Here is a 19,271-nt window from a genome sequence, read left to right as displayed (position 1 = left end):
TTTGGGACTGAGAGCGGTGCTGGGAGGAAATGGATGGATGGCTTCCCGGCTGGAGTTGGGCAGAGCTGCCAGCTCTACCCTCCATCTATCCCTCCATCCTCTGTTGCCCTGGACCTTGCTCCAGGGACACTGCTGGAGGGTTATCAGGGGTGCTGCTTTGGGGGATTAGGGATACTTCCTCTGTTTTCTCACCCCTACGGAGAGGATTCCCTGGGGAATTGTGGCTGCGGGGCAGAGGGAAGGAGCTGGGAGCAGTGTGGGGGGCAACAAGGACAGGGTGACGGGGTGTCAGTGTCACTCAGCCCATGGCAGAGCTGAAGGGTATCAGGGATGCTCCTGCGGGGGTGGGAACAAGGGTGCTGCCTCTATTTCCCCAGCTCTATGGAGAGGATTCCCTGGGAAACGGTGGCTTTGGGCCTGGCAGAAGGAGCAGTGCCAGGGACAGGGAGAGGGTGACAGGGCTTTAGCAGTGTCACTCTGCCCATAGTACAGCTGGTGACAGCAAAGCTGTAACCTGCTGCCTTCAGGAGTCACTTCCCTGCTCTGTAGCTCAGTTTCGCCCCTCACACCCCAGTGTCAGAAGCTGGTGATCTCCTGCCTGGCCCTGCCTGGTCCTGCCTGGCCCTGCCCGCTTGTTGTCAGCCCTGCGTTGCCAACACACCGCCAGAGCTTGGCTATATTTAACCGCCACGGCCGGAGCACGAGGCCGAGCTGCCGGGGGGAGCAGCCCCCCAGGAGGGGAGTGGGGCTGGGGGGGCTCGGCTTTGCTGGAGGTGGGAGAGGAGGATGAATCACGGCTCAGGGATATTTTGGGATATTTTTAACGCTGCCAGATTGCTCGGCAAATGCTTGGGCAGGGCGGCGCGGGCGCAGGCTGGGTGTTTGCTGGCAGCTGTGGCTCAGCTTGGGGGGCCTAGGGGGATCAGCTGCTCCCCGTGGTGCTGTCACCCTGCAGCCATGCATTGGAGAGGTGACAAAGGCAGGGACATCTGTCCCCATGCACTTGGAAACAACTCTGGGTGTGATGGGTGGGGGCAAAAGGGGGTCCGGGAGCATCATCTTCCACCTTGAAGGGGAGGCCAGAGGGGAGGAAGTTTCCCCATCACCTCCCCTGGAAAGGGGAAAGGGCTAGGAAAAGGCAGAGCTGGGGCATGGGAGAGGGGGTGGGTGTCTCTGCCTGCAGGGTTGGGGCAGGCAGGGAACCCTTGGACAGTGACACATACCCAGGCACCCTGTGGGTGGGACACAGGGAGTGGTGAGGGGCTGTGAGGTAGTCTGCCTCCCAGGAATCCAAATGGGATTTTGCTTTTCGCCCGTCAGATGTAACAAGATCCAGAGGCTAGTGGCTAAAAATGCATCCTATCTGAAGAGTCCACAGTGGGAGGGAGCCCTAAGCCCCCAGCCCTGGCTCTCAGCCTTGCAATGAGGTGACCACATGGTCACCCTCCTCATCCAGGGCTCTGCTCCGTAGGGAATTCCCTGGGGAGCAGCTCCTCTGTCCTTGAATTCTGTAAACCCCCTGTGAGAGATATAGGGGCTGGTGAGATGGGCTGCAGGGGGGTCCTTTGCTCTGCCCCAGACCCCTCCTTGATGTGTTCTGCACTCCCAAGCATCCCAATCCCTTTGCAACCTGAGCCTGGAAAATCCATTGGGAAGGATCTGCATGGGGTTTGGGTACTGGGATGTGCTGCCCACAGGCACCGAGACCTGCGCACTCAGCATCTCAAATGCTCTAATTTGATTTGGGGCCCACAACTGGGGGTGAAGTTGTCCAGATGGAGCGATGTCCAGCTCCATCCCAAAGGTGATTGCTCAGGCAGGGGCTAATAGACTAATCCACTGCCGAAATTAATTGGGCTCATTTTCCTTGCGTTCCCAGATGGATAAAGTCCCATTGGAGGGCAGGAGCCGAGTGAGCTCTGAGGGCTCACTGCGTCATGGGTGCCTCAAGCTCAAGGGGTCACCTCTGGCAGATCATTTACTTGGAATTTTTACAGCAAAGCTGGGATGGAAGCTCGGCAGGGAGATGATTCATTTCCTCGAGGTTCCTTGGGGAGGGTTGTGGCAGGAGTCTGCCACAGAAGCCTGGGCTGCTGCCAGCATCCCTCTGCAGAATCAGCACCCATGGGTGCTCTGGCAGCACCGGCAAGATCCATCTGGGGCCTCCCCAGCCCAGCATCCCCTTGCAAGGCAGGGTGACGGTCCTGCAGCCCTGCTCAGCGCTCCTCCGGGAGCAGGATGCTCCCAGGCACCAGGTATTTCTGCCTGGCTCTCTGTGCCTGTTTTCCCATGGTTAAAGAGGAATCCAGTGGGTGGCAGGTCCTGGTTTTGAGCTCTGCCTAATGCAAACTCTTCTTGCCGAGTGCCTAGGTGTGTCCCCACCCAGAGAGAGACCCCAAGTTCCAGGTACCCTCAACAGGGCTGAGCTTCCCAGTGGGTGCTTCACTGCACTGGATCCAGCCTCTGCCTTCTGCCAGGGCCTCCTCCTCACCCTTGGGGGGCCTCCATTCATCTCCCAGGAGCAAGGCCAGGAGAAGGGGTGCAAGCTCAGAGACCTGAGACCCTGTGAGGTCAGTGTCCTCCCCCTCCAGGCCCCCACCCTCCACATGGCAGGTGTAAAATGAACCTTTCTGGAGAGGAAGCTGGCCAGGATGGGATTTCTCTATTTCATAAACATCCGGAGAACTGAGGGTGCCAAGGGGGACTAACCAAGCTTCCACAGCTGGTGAGGGGGAGGCAGGGGACAGATGTGGCTGATCCTCTTGAAAAAAGTCATGTTTTCACTGCTGGTCATTTCCTCTGGTAGAAAAAGCTGCTTTTACATCCCAGCAGCATCTGTGGAAGCCTGGGATGGGGGCCGGGGAGCCTGTGCTGGGGGTCCTCACCACCACATGTCTGGGGACAGGATGCTGCTGCAGCTATCCAAAGGGGAAATGAGGGGAAAAAATAGCAGGGAAAAATAAAAGGGCCATTTTCCATGAGGGAGAGAGCAGGCAGTACTCTGGAGGCTGGCCTGTGGCAGGATTTGGCTTTGCTAGAGTGGGGGGGTCCATGTTGGAGCAGAGACAAATCCTTACTCTAAGAAGATGAATGGTGTCATTAATCTTCCACCAGCTTCAGTGGGAATATTGAGGCAGATATGGCTCTGGTGTTGCACTGCACCGTGGGGTGCTGGCCAGCATTGAGGTCCCATGAGTCACCCTGTCAGCTCAGGAGTCCAGCAGGGTGAGACCAGTATCCCTGTCCTCTCAGGCCAGAGAAAAGGTGACAACAGTCCCCGGGTGGGAGTCCCACAGGGCCACGTGTGCGCACCATGGGGACAGGACAGGGACAGGGTGCTGTTCACCTGCTCTACAGGAGCAGCATCCTCAGCTCCTGGGGCTGTCAGTGATGCCATGCTGTATCCCCTGCCCACACCCTGTCCTTGGATCTGTCCCCAAAGCCTTCTCTCCATGCCCATCTCCAGGCAGCATTTCCCTCCAGAGCTGCTGGGTGTGCAGCACCTGGGATAAGGGTGTTGGACTTTGCTCCAGGAGCGGGGAATTGCAATCCCTCAGTGTTTCCTCCTGTTTCAGCGAAGTTAATTAACCCGCTGTGCCCACTTGGGAAGTGTTACCATAGCTCTGCCCTCCATGGAAGCTGGGATGCAGAGCAGGTGGCTGATTGTTTCATCTCTCCACTGGTGCTGGGGATGCATGTGCCAATGCAGCCTCATCCAAACACCCCAACATCTGCGGAGTAGAGATGGATCTGGAGGAGCCCCCACCCAAACTGAGGTAGTGCCTGGATGGTGTGGATTGCTGGGAGTAGGACACTGGTGACTCCACAGAAAAGGGAAAGGCTGTTTATGGCAATAACTGGGATATAGCTATGGTGGTGGCGCTGGCTGTGCTGGCTCTGGGCCCTGGCTGTGTCCCAGCAGAGCCCCCAGTGTGGGTCTGCAGCATCCCCAGGGCTGAGGGACAGAGGGTGACAGGGAGCGAGGGTGTTGGGGTAAACCTCTGCTCTGGGCTGGAGGATCTGGACTGGGAGTGGGACGAGTGAGACAAATGGAATTAGTGGGATGAGCAAGTGGGATATGCAGCATGGGTGGGACAAGTGGAAGGAGTGGGACAAGCCATTGAATGGGATGAGCCATTGAGTGGGATGAGTGGGCTGAGCTGGATGAATGGAACAAGCAAGGTGAGTGGGATGAGTGGGATGTGCAGGATGAGTGGGACAAGCAGCTGAGTGGAATGAGCCATCAAATGGGATGAGTTGGATGAACTGGATTAATATAGTGAATAGGCTGAGTGGGATGAGCAGGATGAGTGGGAGAAGCAGTTTAGTGGGATGAGCGGGACAAGTGGAATGAGTGTGATGTCCTTCTCAGCCCACCCTCACTCTCCCTACCTTCTTCCTAGGCTGCAAACCATCCTGCCAGCTTCTGCTGCTGTGTCCTTGTCTTGGGAATATCTTCTTTTAGCTCCTGCAGGTTTCCCCTCACTGTGTCAGGGATGGAGCCGTATTCCCAGCCCTATTAAAGCCTCCACCCATGTCCAGCTGCCACCTGACTGTCCCCACACCAAGAATGCCACTGGCATTTGATGCCCCAAGCAGACCCAAGGGACCCATTCAGGCTCTGCCCCATCTTCCCCTGCCCCAGGGGGGCCACTGTGGAGGATCTGGTGGGACAGAGGGATGGCAGGACAGCCACCTGGCTGAGGCCTGGCTGTATTCTACAGTGCATGTGTCTCCAGTGTGAGTAAGTGACTGGAGATGCGGCCCTGTTGGAATAACATTCAGTGCCGATGTCTTCAGCTGGAAGCACCCTCACCGCCAGCCACACTCCCAGTGCCACTTGGATCTGGCCCCATGGCTGAGTATGCTCCCTGGGTGGGTAGGTGGCATGGCCCTGCATGGGGCTGCTGTCCTGGATGGGGTCTTGGGGTGCATGACAGCCCCTAGGTCTGGTTATCAGGAATGGAGCCTGGAGCCACCTGGCAAAGCTGGGACCAGAGGAAGAGCAAATCCCAACGCCATCATGCAGTGTCTGATTTGGAGCATCTACTATTTCTGTCATAACATCATCCTTATCCCACTCTCCCAGACAAGGGCTGGAGGCAGGAGCAGGGCTGGGAGAGTTGCACCACAGAGCCCACTGTGCCCCCGGATTTTCCATGTGTCCATTCCAACACCTCTGTCCCACCACGGGGTTGTAATCCTCAGATAAGCTTTTATCTGTGGCTCAGTGCCAAAGCCTCCTCTCCCTTTCCACCTCCCCACATGATGGATGCTGACCAAAACAGGAGGGTTTGGCCCCAAAAAAGGCACCAGGCAGTCTGGAGGCCACTGCAAGGGGTCTGGTGGCAGGAGGACCTGTGCTGTGGCAGGGGTAAGGGAGAGTGGTGCCTCGGTGCCCCTCCACATGGTATTGGCCCCCAGAGACCCCCTGTTCTGCTCTTCTCACTCTGCAGGATGCTCTGCTGAGCCTGGGCGCTGCGCTTGATGCCACCACCCTGCGTGATGCCCTCCGCCATGCCCTTGTCACCCTGCTGCCTGCTGTGGTAGGTGGGGGTGCATCTGCATCCCCCAGGGGGCTGGGAGGAATGGGGAGCAGAGCATCCTCCTGGGCGGGTGGGAGTTGTGGGGTTTCTGAGACCCCCTGGGTTGGGGGGAGCCCTGGAGGGACTGGAGGGTGGATTCTCTGCTGGTTGATGCTGGGGTTCTGTCTGGGGCAGGGTCTCCTTATCCCCAACCCACTGCAGAATTCTCCCCCTATATGGGCCACCTGTCACCACCAGGGTGCTGTGGTGGCCCTGGTGCTCCTGGTGGCCCCAGGGTGCTGGTGGCCCTGGGGGTGCTGGTGGCTCTGATCCTGGTGACCCTGGTGCTGGTGGTGGCTGGACATTGTGCCAGTGCCATTCCATGGGGCCCCTGGCCATGGCTGGGTGTGAGTGGTGCACACTTGTGTAGGTGAGTGTGCACATCTGTGTGTGACTCTGTGTGTGCGCAGGGGTGTATTTGTGAATGTGTGGATGTGCAAATGTGGGTGTGCAGGTGTTTATGCACGTGTGGCTGTGCACGCATGTCTGCACACACGCATGTGCTGCCCCCTCCTCCAGGAGCACGTCTATATCTACCTGCTGGATGGGGACACACGGCTGCTCTGCGATGACCCCCCCCATGAGCTGCCGTCCAACGGGAAGCTCAGGTGAGCTTGGCCACCTCCCCAGCCCTGGGCGTGGGCACATGCGTGTGGCTTGGCTGGTGTCCATGAACAGACATGTACATGGAAGGCAGGAGGCTTCCCATCCCTCTCCACATCTCCATCCTCATTCCATCTCCATCCATGTGCCAGTCCCCTTTCCCTTCCCATCCTCATCTTCATCCTGGATGTGCACACATGTGCACAGGGGCTGTGTGTATGTACAGGGACACACATGCTGGCACAGGGGCTGTGTGTGTACAGGAAGACACACGTTTATGCCCAGGGGCTGTGCATGTGTGCAGGGACACACATGTGAATAGGGGCTCTGCCTGTGCAGGGACACAAGTATGCACATGTGCTGCACAGTCCTTGAGCCTGTCCTCATCCCGTGGGTGTCTCCGCCCCGGGGGTTGCCCCTTCCTGGGGGTTTTCCTTCCCAGGTGCCCTCCCCAACGGATGCTCAAAAGTATCCCTGTCCCCACAGGGATGCTGTGCAGAAGCAGAAGCGGCTGGAATGTGGGGGGCTGCTCCCTGCTGAGCTCCCTGGCCAGCACCTGGGACCCCTGGCAGCGCCCCTGGCCCCTGGCACACAAGGTGGGAGCTGTGGGAAGGGTGGTCTTGGGGGACATATATGGGGGTATGGGCATAGGGCTGGGTGGTAGGTAGGTGGAGGGATAGAGGTGGGAATGGAGGTGTGAGAAGATGGATGAGTGGATGGATGGATGGATGGATGGTTCATGGGTGGTCAGAGGCAGTGGCTGAGACAACAGCATGTGGGTGAGTGATGGATGCACAGACAGGTGGGTGGAAGCAGGATGGAGGCATGAGGGACAGGTGGGCACTGGGACTGAGGGGTGCTCTCAGGAACAAGTAAGCATGGAGGTGGGCAGATGGATAATGGATGGATGGGAAGCTGGATAGATGGCTGGGTGGGTGGGTCATGACACATCAGGACATAATAGACATGCACCCCAAGAGCTGAGTTCCACAGTTCCGGGCTGCCCCTGGGGCCCACCTGGGACCGACACTCTCTCGCTTGTAGTGCTCATCATCCCGCTGGTGGACAAGAACAGTGGGGCCGTGGTATGCGTCATCCTGGTGAGTGCAGGAACATGGGCAAGGCTCTGGGGCAAGGGAGAGGGCCTGGACTTGGGGGTCCTAACATCACTCCTGCTCCAGGTACACTGCGGCCAGCTGAGCGACTCTGATGAGCAGAGCCTGCGTGCGTTAGAGAGACATGTGAGTGAGTCCTTCTGAACTGTGGGACCTGCCACCTGGGGACCTACCACCCTTTCCCCAAGCCCTGCTGTTCCTTGTCCCTTCTGCTCCATCTTGCAGGCCCTGGTGGCATTCCGACGCCTGCAAGCCCTGCAGAAGTTGCAGCCTTGGCCCCAGGTCAGCCTCTCCACCAGCTCCTCCCAGACCTCTCTGGCCAAGCCCGAGAAGGCACCTGACAGCAGCTATAGTGACCTGGACTGCAAGATCCTACAGCTCTGTGGTGAGTGGAGGGACACTGGGAAGGGTGGGGGGTGTGGACAGGGTGAAACCATGCTCAGCCCCTCACAGCACTGCCACCCTTGTACAGGTGAGCTGTATGACCTGGATGCCGCCTCGCTGCAGCTCAAGGTCATCAACTATGTGAGTAGTTGCTCCACCAGCCCCCTACCCCCATCTGCCCCCAGCCCCAGGACACACCAGAGAGCCCCATTTTATTTCTAAACAAGAAAATCCCCCAAAACTGAGTAAAGCCTCAAGCATCAGCTGTGCAGTCATCTGTAGTGACCAGAGTGAGCAGCCTTGTAACAACCATCAATAGTCTCCAGAGTTAACCCTCACCCTCACCACAAAAACTCTGTGAGAGAACGTACAGGTTTCTCTCCTGCTCTCTATCATTCTGTACCTCAGTACGACCCTCAGTAGTGTCCAGAGTGAACAGCCTTGCCCTTGCCATCAGTAGCCTCCAGTGTGAACCTGCTCGGTCACAGGAAGGAGGTTCTGGAGAGGGGCACCTGGTTCCCTGTGGCATGTGTGGGTGCCCTGGGCACAGGGAAGCAGAGGAGGGGCTGGATCCTACCTGGGGAGTGCTTGGGGCAGGCTGGGGTGCTGACCATCCCCTTACTCCTCAGCTGAAGCAGGAAACTCAGTCTCTGTGCTGCTGCCTCCTGCTCGTCTCTGAGGACAACCACCAGCTCTTCTGCCAGGTAGGTGCCACCAGGCTAGTCCCCCAAGCCTGACCCCCACAGAGGATTACATGACACCCCCTGACATGGCGTCATCCTCATGGGCACCCCCTTCTCCCCATCTCTTCCAGGTGGTGGGGGACCGTGTCCTGGATGAGGAAATCAGCTTTTCCGTGAGCAGGGGGGAGTGGTGAGGGGTTGGGATGTCAGGGGGGTGGGCAATGGGTGCCACACGCTAACATGTCCCCTCTCCCCGCAGCTCACCTTTGGGCGCCTGGGGCAGGTGGTGGAGGATAAGAAGCCCATCACCTTGAAGGACATCAGTGAGGTGGGTACTAGCTGTGTCCCTCCCACAACTGGGGACATGGGTGTCACCCCAATGTCCCATGGGGCTTCCTGGGGAGGCCAGGCGTGCTGGTTCCAGCCCCATCTCGCCTCTCCCTGCAGGAGGAGCACAAGCAGCTGAGCAGCATGTTGGGCTGCGAGGTCACCTCCATGCTCTGTGTCCCTGTCATTAGCCGGGCCACCTCCCAGGTGGTGGCACTGGCCTGCGCCTTCAACAAACTGAGTGGGGAGAGGTGAGCAGCATTTTGGCTGGGACTCTCTGTGGGGCTGCACTCCCTCACTTTTGGGGTGCTGGAGCATTGTCGCTGTGGAGAAAGGGGGGGACCAATAGGGACAGAGAACTGAGGTGTGCCCCCGCCAGCTACACAGACACGGATGAGCACAAGATCCAGCACTGCTTCTGCTACACCTCCACGGTGCTCACTAGCACCCTGGCCTTCCAGAAGGAGCAGAAGCTCAAGTGTGAGTGCCAGGTGAGCATGTGTAGGGCTGTGTCACATGCATGTGTGTGCCCCATCTTGCACTAGTCACTGATGACATCCTCTCTGTCCCCTCAGGCCCTGCTGCAGGTGGCCAAGAACCTCTTCACCCACTTGGGTAGGTGCATGGGAGAGCACCCATGGTGAGGGAGTGGAATGGGGAATGGATGACCAACCCCTGCCCCAGCCCCAGAGGGTGGTGGCACTGGGGTCTCTGTCCCCAGCCAGGGAGAACCTTGTCCCTTTGTTGGGGAATGGTCACAGAAGGGTGATATGAGCTGGCACAGAACCTGACACGCACTGATGCTGCATGGCTGCATGCAGGCATGCATGTGGCATGACCACAGAGCTCTTAGAAACGTGTGTGCACACGTGCAGCTGCGTGTGTGCACTGCTGAACGCACGTATGTGCTGCTCACACGTGCACATGCCCCACACAGCCCCCATCCCTCTGTGCCACCCAGACCTCCTGCCAGGGCCCTGAGCTAAAGCTCCCCCCCTTTCATTGCATGAGTGGGGGATGAGGGAGCAGTGCTGCCCGGCTGGGGGTCCCTGACCCTTCACTGCTTCCCCTGCAGATGATGTCTCCGTCCTGCTGCAGGAGATCATTACGGAGGCCCGGAACCTCAGCAATGCTGAGATGTGAGTGGTGGTGGTGGGGCACACAGGTGAGGGGGCACGGGGGGGACACTGAGCTGGCCTGTGGGTGTGAATGGCAGTGGTGTGTCTTGCAGATGCTCTGTGTTCCTGCTGGACCGGCTCAGCCATGAGCTGGTGGCCAAGGTGTTCGATGGTGGAGTGGTGGATGACGAGGTGAGCACAGGATGGAGTTGGGGGGCCTGGGGTTGTGTCCCTCCCCCCAGGCCTTGCTGGTGATCTTCTTCCCCTGCCCGCAGAGCTATGAGATCCGCATTCCGGCAGACCAGGGCATTGCCGGGCACGTGGCCACCACCGGCAAGATCCTGAACATCAAGGATGCCTACTCGCACCCGCTCTTCTACCGTGGGGTGGATGACAGCACCGGCTTCCGCACCCGCAACATCCTTTGCTTCCCCATCAAGAATGAGAGCCAGGGTGAGGGGGTGAGGGAGGCACACTGGGAAGAGGGGGGCACAGGTCTGGCCCAGGAGGTGCCTCAGTCAGCATGTGGTGGTTTGGTCACTCATCATGTGGACATGACACTGTCCCCAGCATGCAGTCACAGGCACAGCATCATCCCTCACCTGTGGGCACGAATCCTGTTCAAGGGGCACAGTCCTGGCTCAGTCTGTGGGCACAACACTGTCCCCAGCATGTGAACACCATTCTGTCCCCAGCCCACAGGCACTGTTCTGTCCCCAGCCCATGGGCACCATTCTGTCCCCAGCCTGTAGGCAGAACACTGCCGCAGCACATGGGCATGACCCTGTCCCAATCCCATGGTCACAGTCCTGTCCCCAGCATCAGGGCACCATTCTGTCCCATGAATGTGGGCATGGTCCTGTCCTAGCCCTTGTGTCTCCTGGCACAAGGGCACAGTTCCTGGGTGTGATCATGTGCCCCCGCAGACACTCAGCACTGTCTCCCAGCCCATGGCCATGATTCTGTCCCAGCCCATGGGCACATGGGCATGATCATGTACCCTGCATCTGGGCATGATCCTGTCTGCCAACACCTGAGCACAATATTGTCCCTGGGCATGAGCCTGTCCCAGCCCCTGGGCACAACACTGCCCCCAGAATGTGGCTGTCATCCTGTCCCCAACCCACAGGAACAGCACTGTCCCTGCTACTTGGGCACAACCCTGCCCTAAGCCCATGGACACTGTGCTGTCCTCAGCACACAGACATGACCCTGTACCCAAAACAAGGGCCTGATACCCCTGGTGTCCCTCCTCTGCTCCAGAGGTCATTGGGGTGGCGGAGCTGGTCAACAAGATCAATGGCCCTTGGTTCAGCAAGTTTGACGAGGACCTGGCCACTGCCTTCTCCATCTACTGCGGCATCAGCATCGCCCATGTATGTGCTGGGGGATCCTCTACTTGGAGGGGGTCACACACAAGGTGGGGTCCCAACTCTGCCACAGCACAGAGGAATGGGGATGGGGGGATGTGTGTGTGGGGTCCCCATTCCTTGGGGACAAGTGGTGGCCATAGGATGGGAAGGGAATTCATGGGCATAAGAATGTGCTGTGGTGCCAGGGTGAGCTTGGGGCTGCTGGAGGGTGTCTGCCCACCCCCAGCACTTCCATAACCTGATCCTGCCCCACAGTCCCTGCTGTACAAGAAGGTGAATGAGGCACAGTACCGAAGCCACCTGGCCAACGAGATGATGATGTACCACATGAAGGTGAGGTAGCATGAGGACAGGGATGGGGACAGGGGTGGGACCCTCACTGCCAGCATGGTGCACCCACACTTTACCCTGAGGTGGTTGCACAGTTGGGTGGTGGTGATACCCCAGGGCTCTTTGCTCTCACTGTGGTTCATGTGGCCTTTGGAACACCTGGGCACCTGGTCACAGTGTGGGCCCCTGGCTACGGCTCCTGCAGGTGTCAGATGATGAGTACACCAAACTGCTGAGTGAGGGCATCCAGCCCGTGTCCACCATTGACCCCAACTTTGCCAGCTTCACCTACACGCCACGCTCGCTGCCCGAGGATGACACCTCTATGGTGAGGACCATGGGGACAACTGTCAACAGCAGTGGACAACTGCCACCATCCCCTGCCTGGCCTTGGTCAGGTCATATACCCCAATGCTGGGGTGCTGGGGTGTTGGGGTGAAGGGATGTGGCTGCACCCCTGGGCATCGTCCTGCTGGGCAGGGGCAGGGTTGTCTCGCGGGGAAACTTACTGGGCATTGTCACTCCCTGCCACCCACTCTGTCCCCTCTGCAGGCCATCCTGAGCATGCTGCAGGACATGAATTTCATCAACAACTACAAGATGGACCGTCAGACGCTCACTAGGTGAGTTCCCATCCCTGTCCACTATCCCTGTCCCCATCTTCATCTCCATCCCCATCCACATCACTATCCACCTTCCCCATTTCCTTCTTCTTCCCCATTTCCTTCTTCTTCCCCATCCCCTCCGTCTCCTTCCCTGTCCCCATCCACATCCTCATCACTATCCACCTTCTCTGTCCCCTGTCCATATCCTCATCCCTGTCTCTATCCTCATCCCCATCCAGATGACTGTCCACCTTCCCTGTCCCCATCCCTCTCCCCTAGCTCATTCCCAACCCTTCCCCATCCCATCCTCACCTTCATCTCCATCCCGGTGGCTGCCTGGTGGACACCTGGCCAGGTGGAGGTCCCTGTGGGGTGAGACCTCCCTGCATGGCTTTGCCCCTCTGTCCAGGTTCTGCCTGATGGTGAAGAAGGGGTACCGTGACCCTCCCTACCACAACTGGATGCACGCCTTCTCTGTCTCCCACTTCTGCTACCTGCTCTACAAGAACCTGGAGCTCGTTAACTACCTGGAGTAAGGCCAGGCACTATCCCTGTCCCTGTTCTCCATCCCCTGTCCTGGCTGGGGTGCTCCCTGCTCTCCTGCCTGCCTCAGTTTCCCTCCTCCCCCTCCGCAGAGACATCGAGATCTTTGCCCTCTTCATCTCCTGCATGTGCCACGACCTGGACCACAGAGGCACCAATAACTCCTTTCAGGTGGCCTCGGTGAGCCGAGCCCAGAGCTGGGATGGGGCAAGGGGGAAGGGGGGGTATGGGGACAGGGACAGAGCTGTGGGGGTCTTCACCCCCATAGCTCCATCATTCCGGCTTCTCTACCTTGCAGAAATCGGTCCTGGCTGCACTCTACAGTTCAGAGGGCTCTGTCATGGAGGTAAGATCCCCCAGATCTCTCACTGCCCATCTGTCCTGGGTTCTGGCTGCATGGCAGCATCCCTGCCTGCTCCCTGCCTGCTTTCATGGTCCTGGCTTCTCTCACAGAGGCATCACTTTGCCCAAGCCATTGCTATCCTCAACAGCCAAGGCTGCAACATCTTTGACCACTTCTCCCGAAAGGTGAGCCCCCCACCTTTAACACCCCTCTCAGGCCACCCCCTGCCCATGCTGAGCCCCTGCATTCTTGCCAGACCCCCTGCCCCCCATCCCTGGATCCTAGGGGATGTGGGAGCTGGCAGGGGCACAGAGCTGGTCATGGCAGCTGACTTGCCCACAGGACTACCAGCGCATGCTGGACTTGATGAGGGACATCATCTTGGCCACTGACCTGGCCCACCACCTCCGCATCTTCAAGGATCTCCAGAAGATGGCAGAAGGTGAAGCTCCTGGGATGGAGATGGGGATTGGGATTTGAGGGGTGGTAGGAACTCATCCCACCAAGGCTGGGAGGTGGCACAGGTGGTTCCAATGTTGGGGGTGATAAGGGCTGGGACATGACACAGCAGGTCCTGGCTGTCCCCAGAGTCCTCATGTGTGGCATGATGGGGGCTATGGAGCTCTGTCCTGAGCTCCCCATCCCAACCTCTGCCCCACACTCTGCCCACAGTGGGATATGACCCCAAGAACAAACAGCACCGCAGCCTGCTGCTCTGCCTGCTCATGACCTCCTGTGACCTCTCTGACCAGACCAAGGGCTGGAAGACCACCAGGAAGATTGCAGTGAGTGCCACACCATGGAGCTAAACCCCCTGAATGCCATCTCACAACCTGCCCAGGCTACCTGCATGTCCCCAGGCACTAGGGACACACCAGCTCCTCATGGAGGAGGTCCCTCCATGCAGGACCCTGGACCATGCAGCAGTCCCTCCATGCCAGGACCATGTCCCTGCTTGACTCAGAGCCATGGGGAGGGGTCTGGAGGGCAGGAGGGATGGGGGATCATCCCAGGCTGCACTGCCCTTGCTGATGCCTGTCTCTTGCAGGAGCTGATCTACAAAGAATTCTTCTCCCAGGGTGACCTGGTAGGTACCAGCTGGCAGGGTTGGGCTTGGCCAATGCTCAAGGCACCAATGGGATGGGGGGCATGGGCAGTGAGCAGAGAGGTCTTGCCTGGGAATGGGAGGAAGTGCTACTGGCAGTGACCCCCCTCACCATCCATACAGGAGAAAGCCATGGGGAACAGCCCGCTGGAGATGATGGACCGGGAGAAAGCCTACATCCCTGAGCTGCAGATCAGCTTCATGGAGCACATTGCCATGCCCATCTACAAGTGAGCCCCAGTGCTGGTGCTGGGGTGGGGAGGACCCCCTGCCACCCCCACCTCTGTAAGGGTGGGATGGGGGTGCTGTGTGTGGGGGGGTTTTGCAGGTGTTGGGGGGATTCCAAGCAGTGGGGATGGGGTTGCACTCAACTAAGGGGGTTGCACTGAAGTAAGGGGGTGCAGCCCTGTGCTGATGGAGTGCATCCCCCACTCCCCAGATTGCTGCAGGACCTCTTCCCCAAGGCAGCGGAGCTCTACGAGCGGGTGGCCAGCAACCGGGAGCAGTGGACCAAGGTCTCCCACAAATTCACCATCCGGGGGTTGCCCAGTAACAACTCCCTGGACTTTCTGGATGAGGAATATGACCCACAGGCCCCTGACCCCCAGCTCAATGGCTGCCTGGAACCTGAGGCAGGGCAGCCCCCTGAGGCTGAGGCCGAGTGATGGAGGCAATGGGGGGGGCCACAGCCATGGCTGGGCCGGGAGCATCCCCAAGCCTCATCCCCCAGCCAATGGGAGGAGGTTTGGGGGAATATCAGTGACTCTGGACTACCACGGCAAGGGCTGTGTGCTGCCAGCACCCACCACCAGTCCTTCCCCACCACTGGGTGACTGTCTCCGCCCTCCAGGGCAGGTGTTCACGTGTCCTGTCCACCCAGTGGGACACTGCCTTCGTGGCTGGGAGCACCAAGGGACACAGTGGGGCTGGGGGATGGATGTGCTTTAAGCTGCCTTAAGACTGCAGGTCCTGTCCCCATGGGGTGACAATAGGAATGATGTCCTTGGTGGAAGCACCCCTAGAGGGGTCGGTCACCATGACATGGGTGTGCGTGGGTGAGCAGGACAGAGGGGGATGGTGTGGGCAGTGGATGGCGAGGGTCAGTGGGAGAGCTGGGGGGTGGCTGTAGAGCATATGGGGGGTGTTGCCATGGGCCACGGATCAGGTCCACGGAAGAAGGTTGGCTCCAGCTGGAGGAAGGAAGAGACACCAGAGTGGGATGGCCATGGCCTGCATCCCCTGCTGGGTTCCACACTAGAGAACCAGCTCCAGCCTCTTCCCAGCAGCTGCTGAGCATCTGTTGGCTAAAAGCCCCACCTCCCTAGGACCCCTGGACCCACTCACCCATGGAAGGGCTCATATCTCTCACACAGCCCAGTCTCATGCAACCACACAACCACGTCCCCTGCAAGGGCTACACATGCCAAGGCTGTGGGGTCCTGCTGGTGGTTTGCATGCACAGGGGAGGCTGTGCTCCAGAGGGGGTCCATCTGGTCCCATTTGTGTCCTTGCTGTGTCCTCACTATGTAGGTGTTCCTCTGAGGTGGCCACCTGGGAGCCTCCTCACTGCAAGCAGCTTCCCTGGTGACCGTGTTGTGAACATCCCTAGCTCACAGTGGCTTCACAACTCCTGCCACACCAACTTCTGTTGCATGGATCCTGCCAACATTTTGGGATCCCTCTGGTCCTGCAGACCACCATGCATGGACCCTGCCATTTTCCCGTGGTCCCTCCGGTCCTACTTGGCACCATGCATGGATGCTGTTGGTCTACCATGGTTGATCTGGTCATGCATGGATCCTGGTGGTCTTCCACCACTCCCTTCTTGTCCTGACTGCCACGCATGCACCCCACCATCTCCTGTGGTTTTTCTGGTCATGCAGACCACCATGCATGGACCCCAATGCTCTCCTCTGGTTCCTCCTGTCCTACAGACCACTGTGCATGGACCCTGCTGGCCTTCCTGTGGTCTCTCCAGTCCCACAACCCAACCCATATGGACCCCCTCAGTCCCAGGGGCTCCACCAGCCTCCAGGGTCCGACCAGCTGTGTGTAACCCAGGCCTCTGTCACCCCAACCAAAGCCACTTGAAACACCCATGAGCAGGGGAACTGCGGTGAGCAGCTCACCCTGCTGGGGCAGAGCTGAAGAGGGAGCTGGGGCTGAGGGTGGATGCTCAGCCTTGAGGGATTAGGGTGCACTGAGCCCCCAGGCTGCATCATCCAGCTTATGGGAGCTGAATGAGTCCACCACCACAGCAGGAAAAGGCGATGGGAGCAGCATGGGAAAATTCTGGCACTGCTGGCATTGGTGTTGGTCACATTGGGATCAAGAGTGGACATGGGGCCATTTGCCGCCCCATCCCCACTCCTCTGCAGTATCCCATGGCACTATCCCAAATGGTGCCACAGCAGGTCCCTCCTGCTGTGTGGCTGCTTCACTCCTCGGCTAGTCTGTTAGCATGACTTGCCTATGTTCTTAGGATACCTGGAGCATCTCTCTGCAGGAGCAATGGGAGACCCCAATGCTGAGCTGCTCCACGTGGATGAAGTGACCTGAATTCCTTCTGCCTTACCTACTCGGAGATGCCTTTAGTGAGATGCTTTGTCTGAACCCTGGTGGGACCCACCTGGTGACTGAGTCTGTCTGTTGGCCCATGGCTTTTCCTCCAAGAGCCCCTTAAGCCTTTTTCCCCCTCCCCACACTGCCATAGGGGGTAGGGATGGTCCCAGAAGGCAGCAAACCCCCAAGCTGCAAGAGGATAGCAGCTCCATCCCTGTTGTGATGCTGGCACAGCGCTGGCACCAACGTGCCAGTAGGTACAACTGTTCAAAGAGAGTCCCTGCATCCCAGGGATGCCTGACGATGCAGGGATCTCTCCATCTGATAGATGCGGGGGTGTCCTGCACTTGGGTTCTGCATCCTGGGTACTACACCATGATGGGGGCACACAGGGATGCCCATTTCCCAGCCGTATCCCACTTTTCCAGCCCCTGCTGCTGGTGTGTGTAGGTAGTCAATGCTTTCCTAGCTCCTGCCCCTGTATATACCCCTCTGGATACTGGGGAGTGCAGCTGGCACCCAGCCCAGCTCACCCACAAGTGTGCACAGGCGTGTGTGGGTGTGCAAACCTCCTCCAGCTTTTCTGTCCTTCTGTCTTGCGGCACTGGTTGTTCTGGACTCCAATGGAGCCTGAGGAGGAGATGACTTCTCTTTCTTCCTTTCCTCCTCCAGCTTTTCTTATTCTCCTTCTCCTCTTCCTCCTCCTTCTCCTCTTCCTCTTCCTCCTCCTTCCCCTACTGTTTCTCCTCCTCCTCCTCCTCCTTTATTATTATTTCTCTTTTTTTGGTGGGTTTTGGTTTTCCTAAATAAATTTCATATGTCAACCTCCCTGTGACAGGTTGGTGGGTGGCCTTGTTGGGGACTGGGGAGATCCAATTAAGACTTAGGAACCCACAAATCACCCTCGGGGGGGGGGGGGGGCGGGGTGGAATCCAGGTGGGCTGTGTAGCTGTGACCCCTCAGGAAGTTCCAGCCTCTCCCTGGATGTTCCACTCCCATGGAATGCTCCAATGCCCCAGGATTCACTGATCCCCTCTGAGTGCTCCAGCTCCTCCAGCTGCTCTGGTCCCCTCCCTGTGCCCTGTTCCATCCTGAAGTGGTTCAGAATCCCAGGATGCTCCAATACCCTGGGATGCTCTTTCCATCCCCATCTGCCAAGTTGGGACCCCCCATGCCTGGACAGGAACCATGCTGGGACCCATCCAGCCTGGCAGCAGGGGGAGCTAGGCCTGGGGCAGGATCCAGCTTGGGCTGGGACTGCAGTGGGATCCTGGGCTGGGATGCAGGATGAGGCCTGTGTTGGGACCCCTCTGTGCCTGCGCTGGGACTGGGGAAGAATCCAGCTGCTCCTCTGGCTCCCATGGCCATCCTTGCACAGCCCCAGAGGGTACCCTGTAGTCTGCCCATCATCCTTGCATCAGGGCCGTGGTTTTTCATTCCTGCCGTCCTGCTAGGGAGCAATTTATTATCCGAGATCAATGCAGCACTTTTATCCCAGCCCAATCTGACAGCTTCATCCTGGGCTGTGGCGTTTGATACCCAGAGGAAGAGTCCCCAGAGGCTTTGGTGCTGGCACATGCTGGAGCTCCACAAGCTGCCAAAATTGGGGTGAAAAACTGCCCAAACTACCAAATGTCCCCATCCTGCTCCAAGCGCCAGTTCAAATCCTGGGATTAAATCCTTTAATCCTCCGAAGTAGTCCCAGAGCAGGGACTCTGCTCTGCTTATGGTCCCCAGCCAGGAGCTGCCCCCCTTCTGCCTCTGCCACCGATGGCTCCATGCCCTTGGGTGACATCCCTTCCCGGATACGTTAGGGTATCACAGCCACCCCTCCAGACCCTCACCGCAGCCTCTGCCCATTATTGCTTTCTTTCCTTTTGTCCCAGTTCATCCCTAAGGTGGGGTGCAGGTGTTCCCAAGGATGGGATAAAGATGCCCCGTGGGTGAGGTGCAGGTGTCCCCACGGTGGGGTAGATGTGTCCACCCTTGGTCCCCTCCATCTGCCCCACAGTGGCCGTGGGGGCGGGATAGGGAGGAGATGTTTCAGCCGGGGATGGAGGTACCAGTGGAACCACCTGAAGCCCGTTAATGATGGGCTGCTCTGCAGCAGGAGGCGGGCGGGAGGGGGACGCAGCCAACTGGGGTGGGGGGGAGGAGTACCGACGTATTCCTGCAGGGAGTGCTGGATTCCATTGGAGGAGCGGATGGACACCTCGGGGGCAGCGTGCGCGCAAGTGTGTGTGTATACCTGGGGTGTGTGCGCACACGTGTACGGGTGTGTATGCACATGGGGTGTGTGTGTGCACAGATGTGCACGTATGTGTGTGCATGTGTGTTTGTGTGCGCACATGGATGCGTGCACACACGTCTGTGCATGCATGTATGTGCACGTGTGCGTGTGCACATCTGTGTGTGTGCCTGTGTGAGTTCACGTGTGTGCGCACGTGTGTGCGCATGGCGGTTGTATGCAGGTGTGCGCGCATGTATGTGCAAGTTACGTCTCTGTGTTCACAGACACCTATCTCTGTATTCACACTGGTGTGTCTGTGTCCACACACGTGTCTCCATGTGTACACACACGTGTCTCCGCTCACA

The 19,271-nt window shown here is 58.6% G+C and overlaps 1 protein-coding gene across 1 annotated transcript in view; it reads left to right on the top strand.

The window, feature by feature from the left end:
- The window catches only part of PDE2A (phosphodiesterase 2A), a 41,393-nt gene extending 23,882 nt beyond the window's left edge, over nt 1-17,511 (top strand). Inside the window, exons 3-31 of the mRNA XM_039557005.1 lie at nt 5,457-5,546; nt 6,105-6,193; nt 6,675-6,784; nt 7,233-7,288; nt 7,370-7,429; nt 7,529-7,688; nt 7,776-7,828; nt 8,317-8,391; nt 8,502-8,543; nt 8,630-8,698; nt 8,818-8,948; nt 9,077-9,188; nt 9,273-9,312; nt 9,773-9,836; nt 9,929-10,007; nt 10,091-10,268; nt 11,079-11,191; nt 11,444-11,521; nt 11,724-11,846; nt 12,071-12,141; nt 12,533-12,655; nt 12,759-12,846; nt 12,965-13,012; nt 13,120-13,194; nt 13,352-13,451; nt 13,682-13,794; nt 14,058-14,096; nt 14,238-14,344; nt 14,554-17,511. Coding sequence (XP_039412939.1) covers nt 5,457-5,546; nt 6,105-6,193; nt 6,675-6,784; nt 7,233-7,288; nt 7,370-7,429; nt 7,529-7,688; nt 7,776-7,828; nt 8,317-8,391; nt 8,502-8,543; nt 8,630-8,698; nt 8,818-8,948; nt 9,077-9,188; nt 9,273-9,312; nt 9,773-9,836; nt 9,929-10,007; nt 10,091-10,268; nt 11,079-11,191; nt 11,444-11,521; nt 11,724-11,846; nt 12,071-12,141; nt 12,533-12,655; nt 12,759-12,846; nt 12,965-13,012; nt 13,120-13,194; nt 13,352-13,451; nt 13,682-13,794; nt 14,058-14,096; nt 14,238-14,344; nt 14,554-14,779 — 2,712 coding nt within the window. The 3' untranslated portion in view covers nt 14,780-17,511. The remainder of the gene's footprint in view (nt 1-5,456; nt 5,547-6,104; nt 6,194-6,674; nt 6,785-7,232; nt 7,289-7,369; nt 7,430-7,528; nt 7,689-7,775; nt 7,829-8,316; nt 8,392-8,501; nt 8,544-8,629; nt 8,699-8,817; nt 8,949-9,076; nt 9,189-9,272; nt 9,313-9,772; nt 9,837-9,928; nt 10,008-10,090; nt 10,269-11,078; nt 11,192-11,443; nt 11,522-11,723; nt 11,847-12,070; nt 12,142-12,532; nt 12,656-12,758; nt 12,847-12,964; nt 13,013-13,119; nt 13,195-13,351; nt 13,452-13,681; nt 13,795-14,057; nt 14,097-14,237; nt 14,345-14,553) is intronic.
- Nucleotides 17,512-19,271: the final 1,760 nt, after the last annotated feature.

Source organism: Corvus cornix, chromosome 1 (assembly GCF_000738735.6).
Source record: "Corvus cornix cornix isolate S_Up_H32 chromosome 1, ASM73873v5, whole genome shotgun sequence".
NCBI classification, from domain to species: Eukaryota; Metazoa; Chordata; class Aves; order Passeriformes; family Corvidae; genus Corvus; species Corvus cornix.
This window is presented reverse-complemented; position numbering and strand designations above follow the sequence as displayed.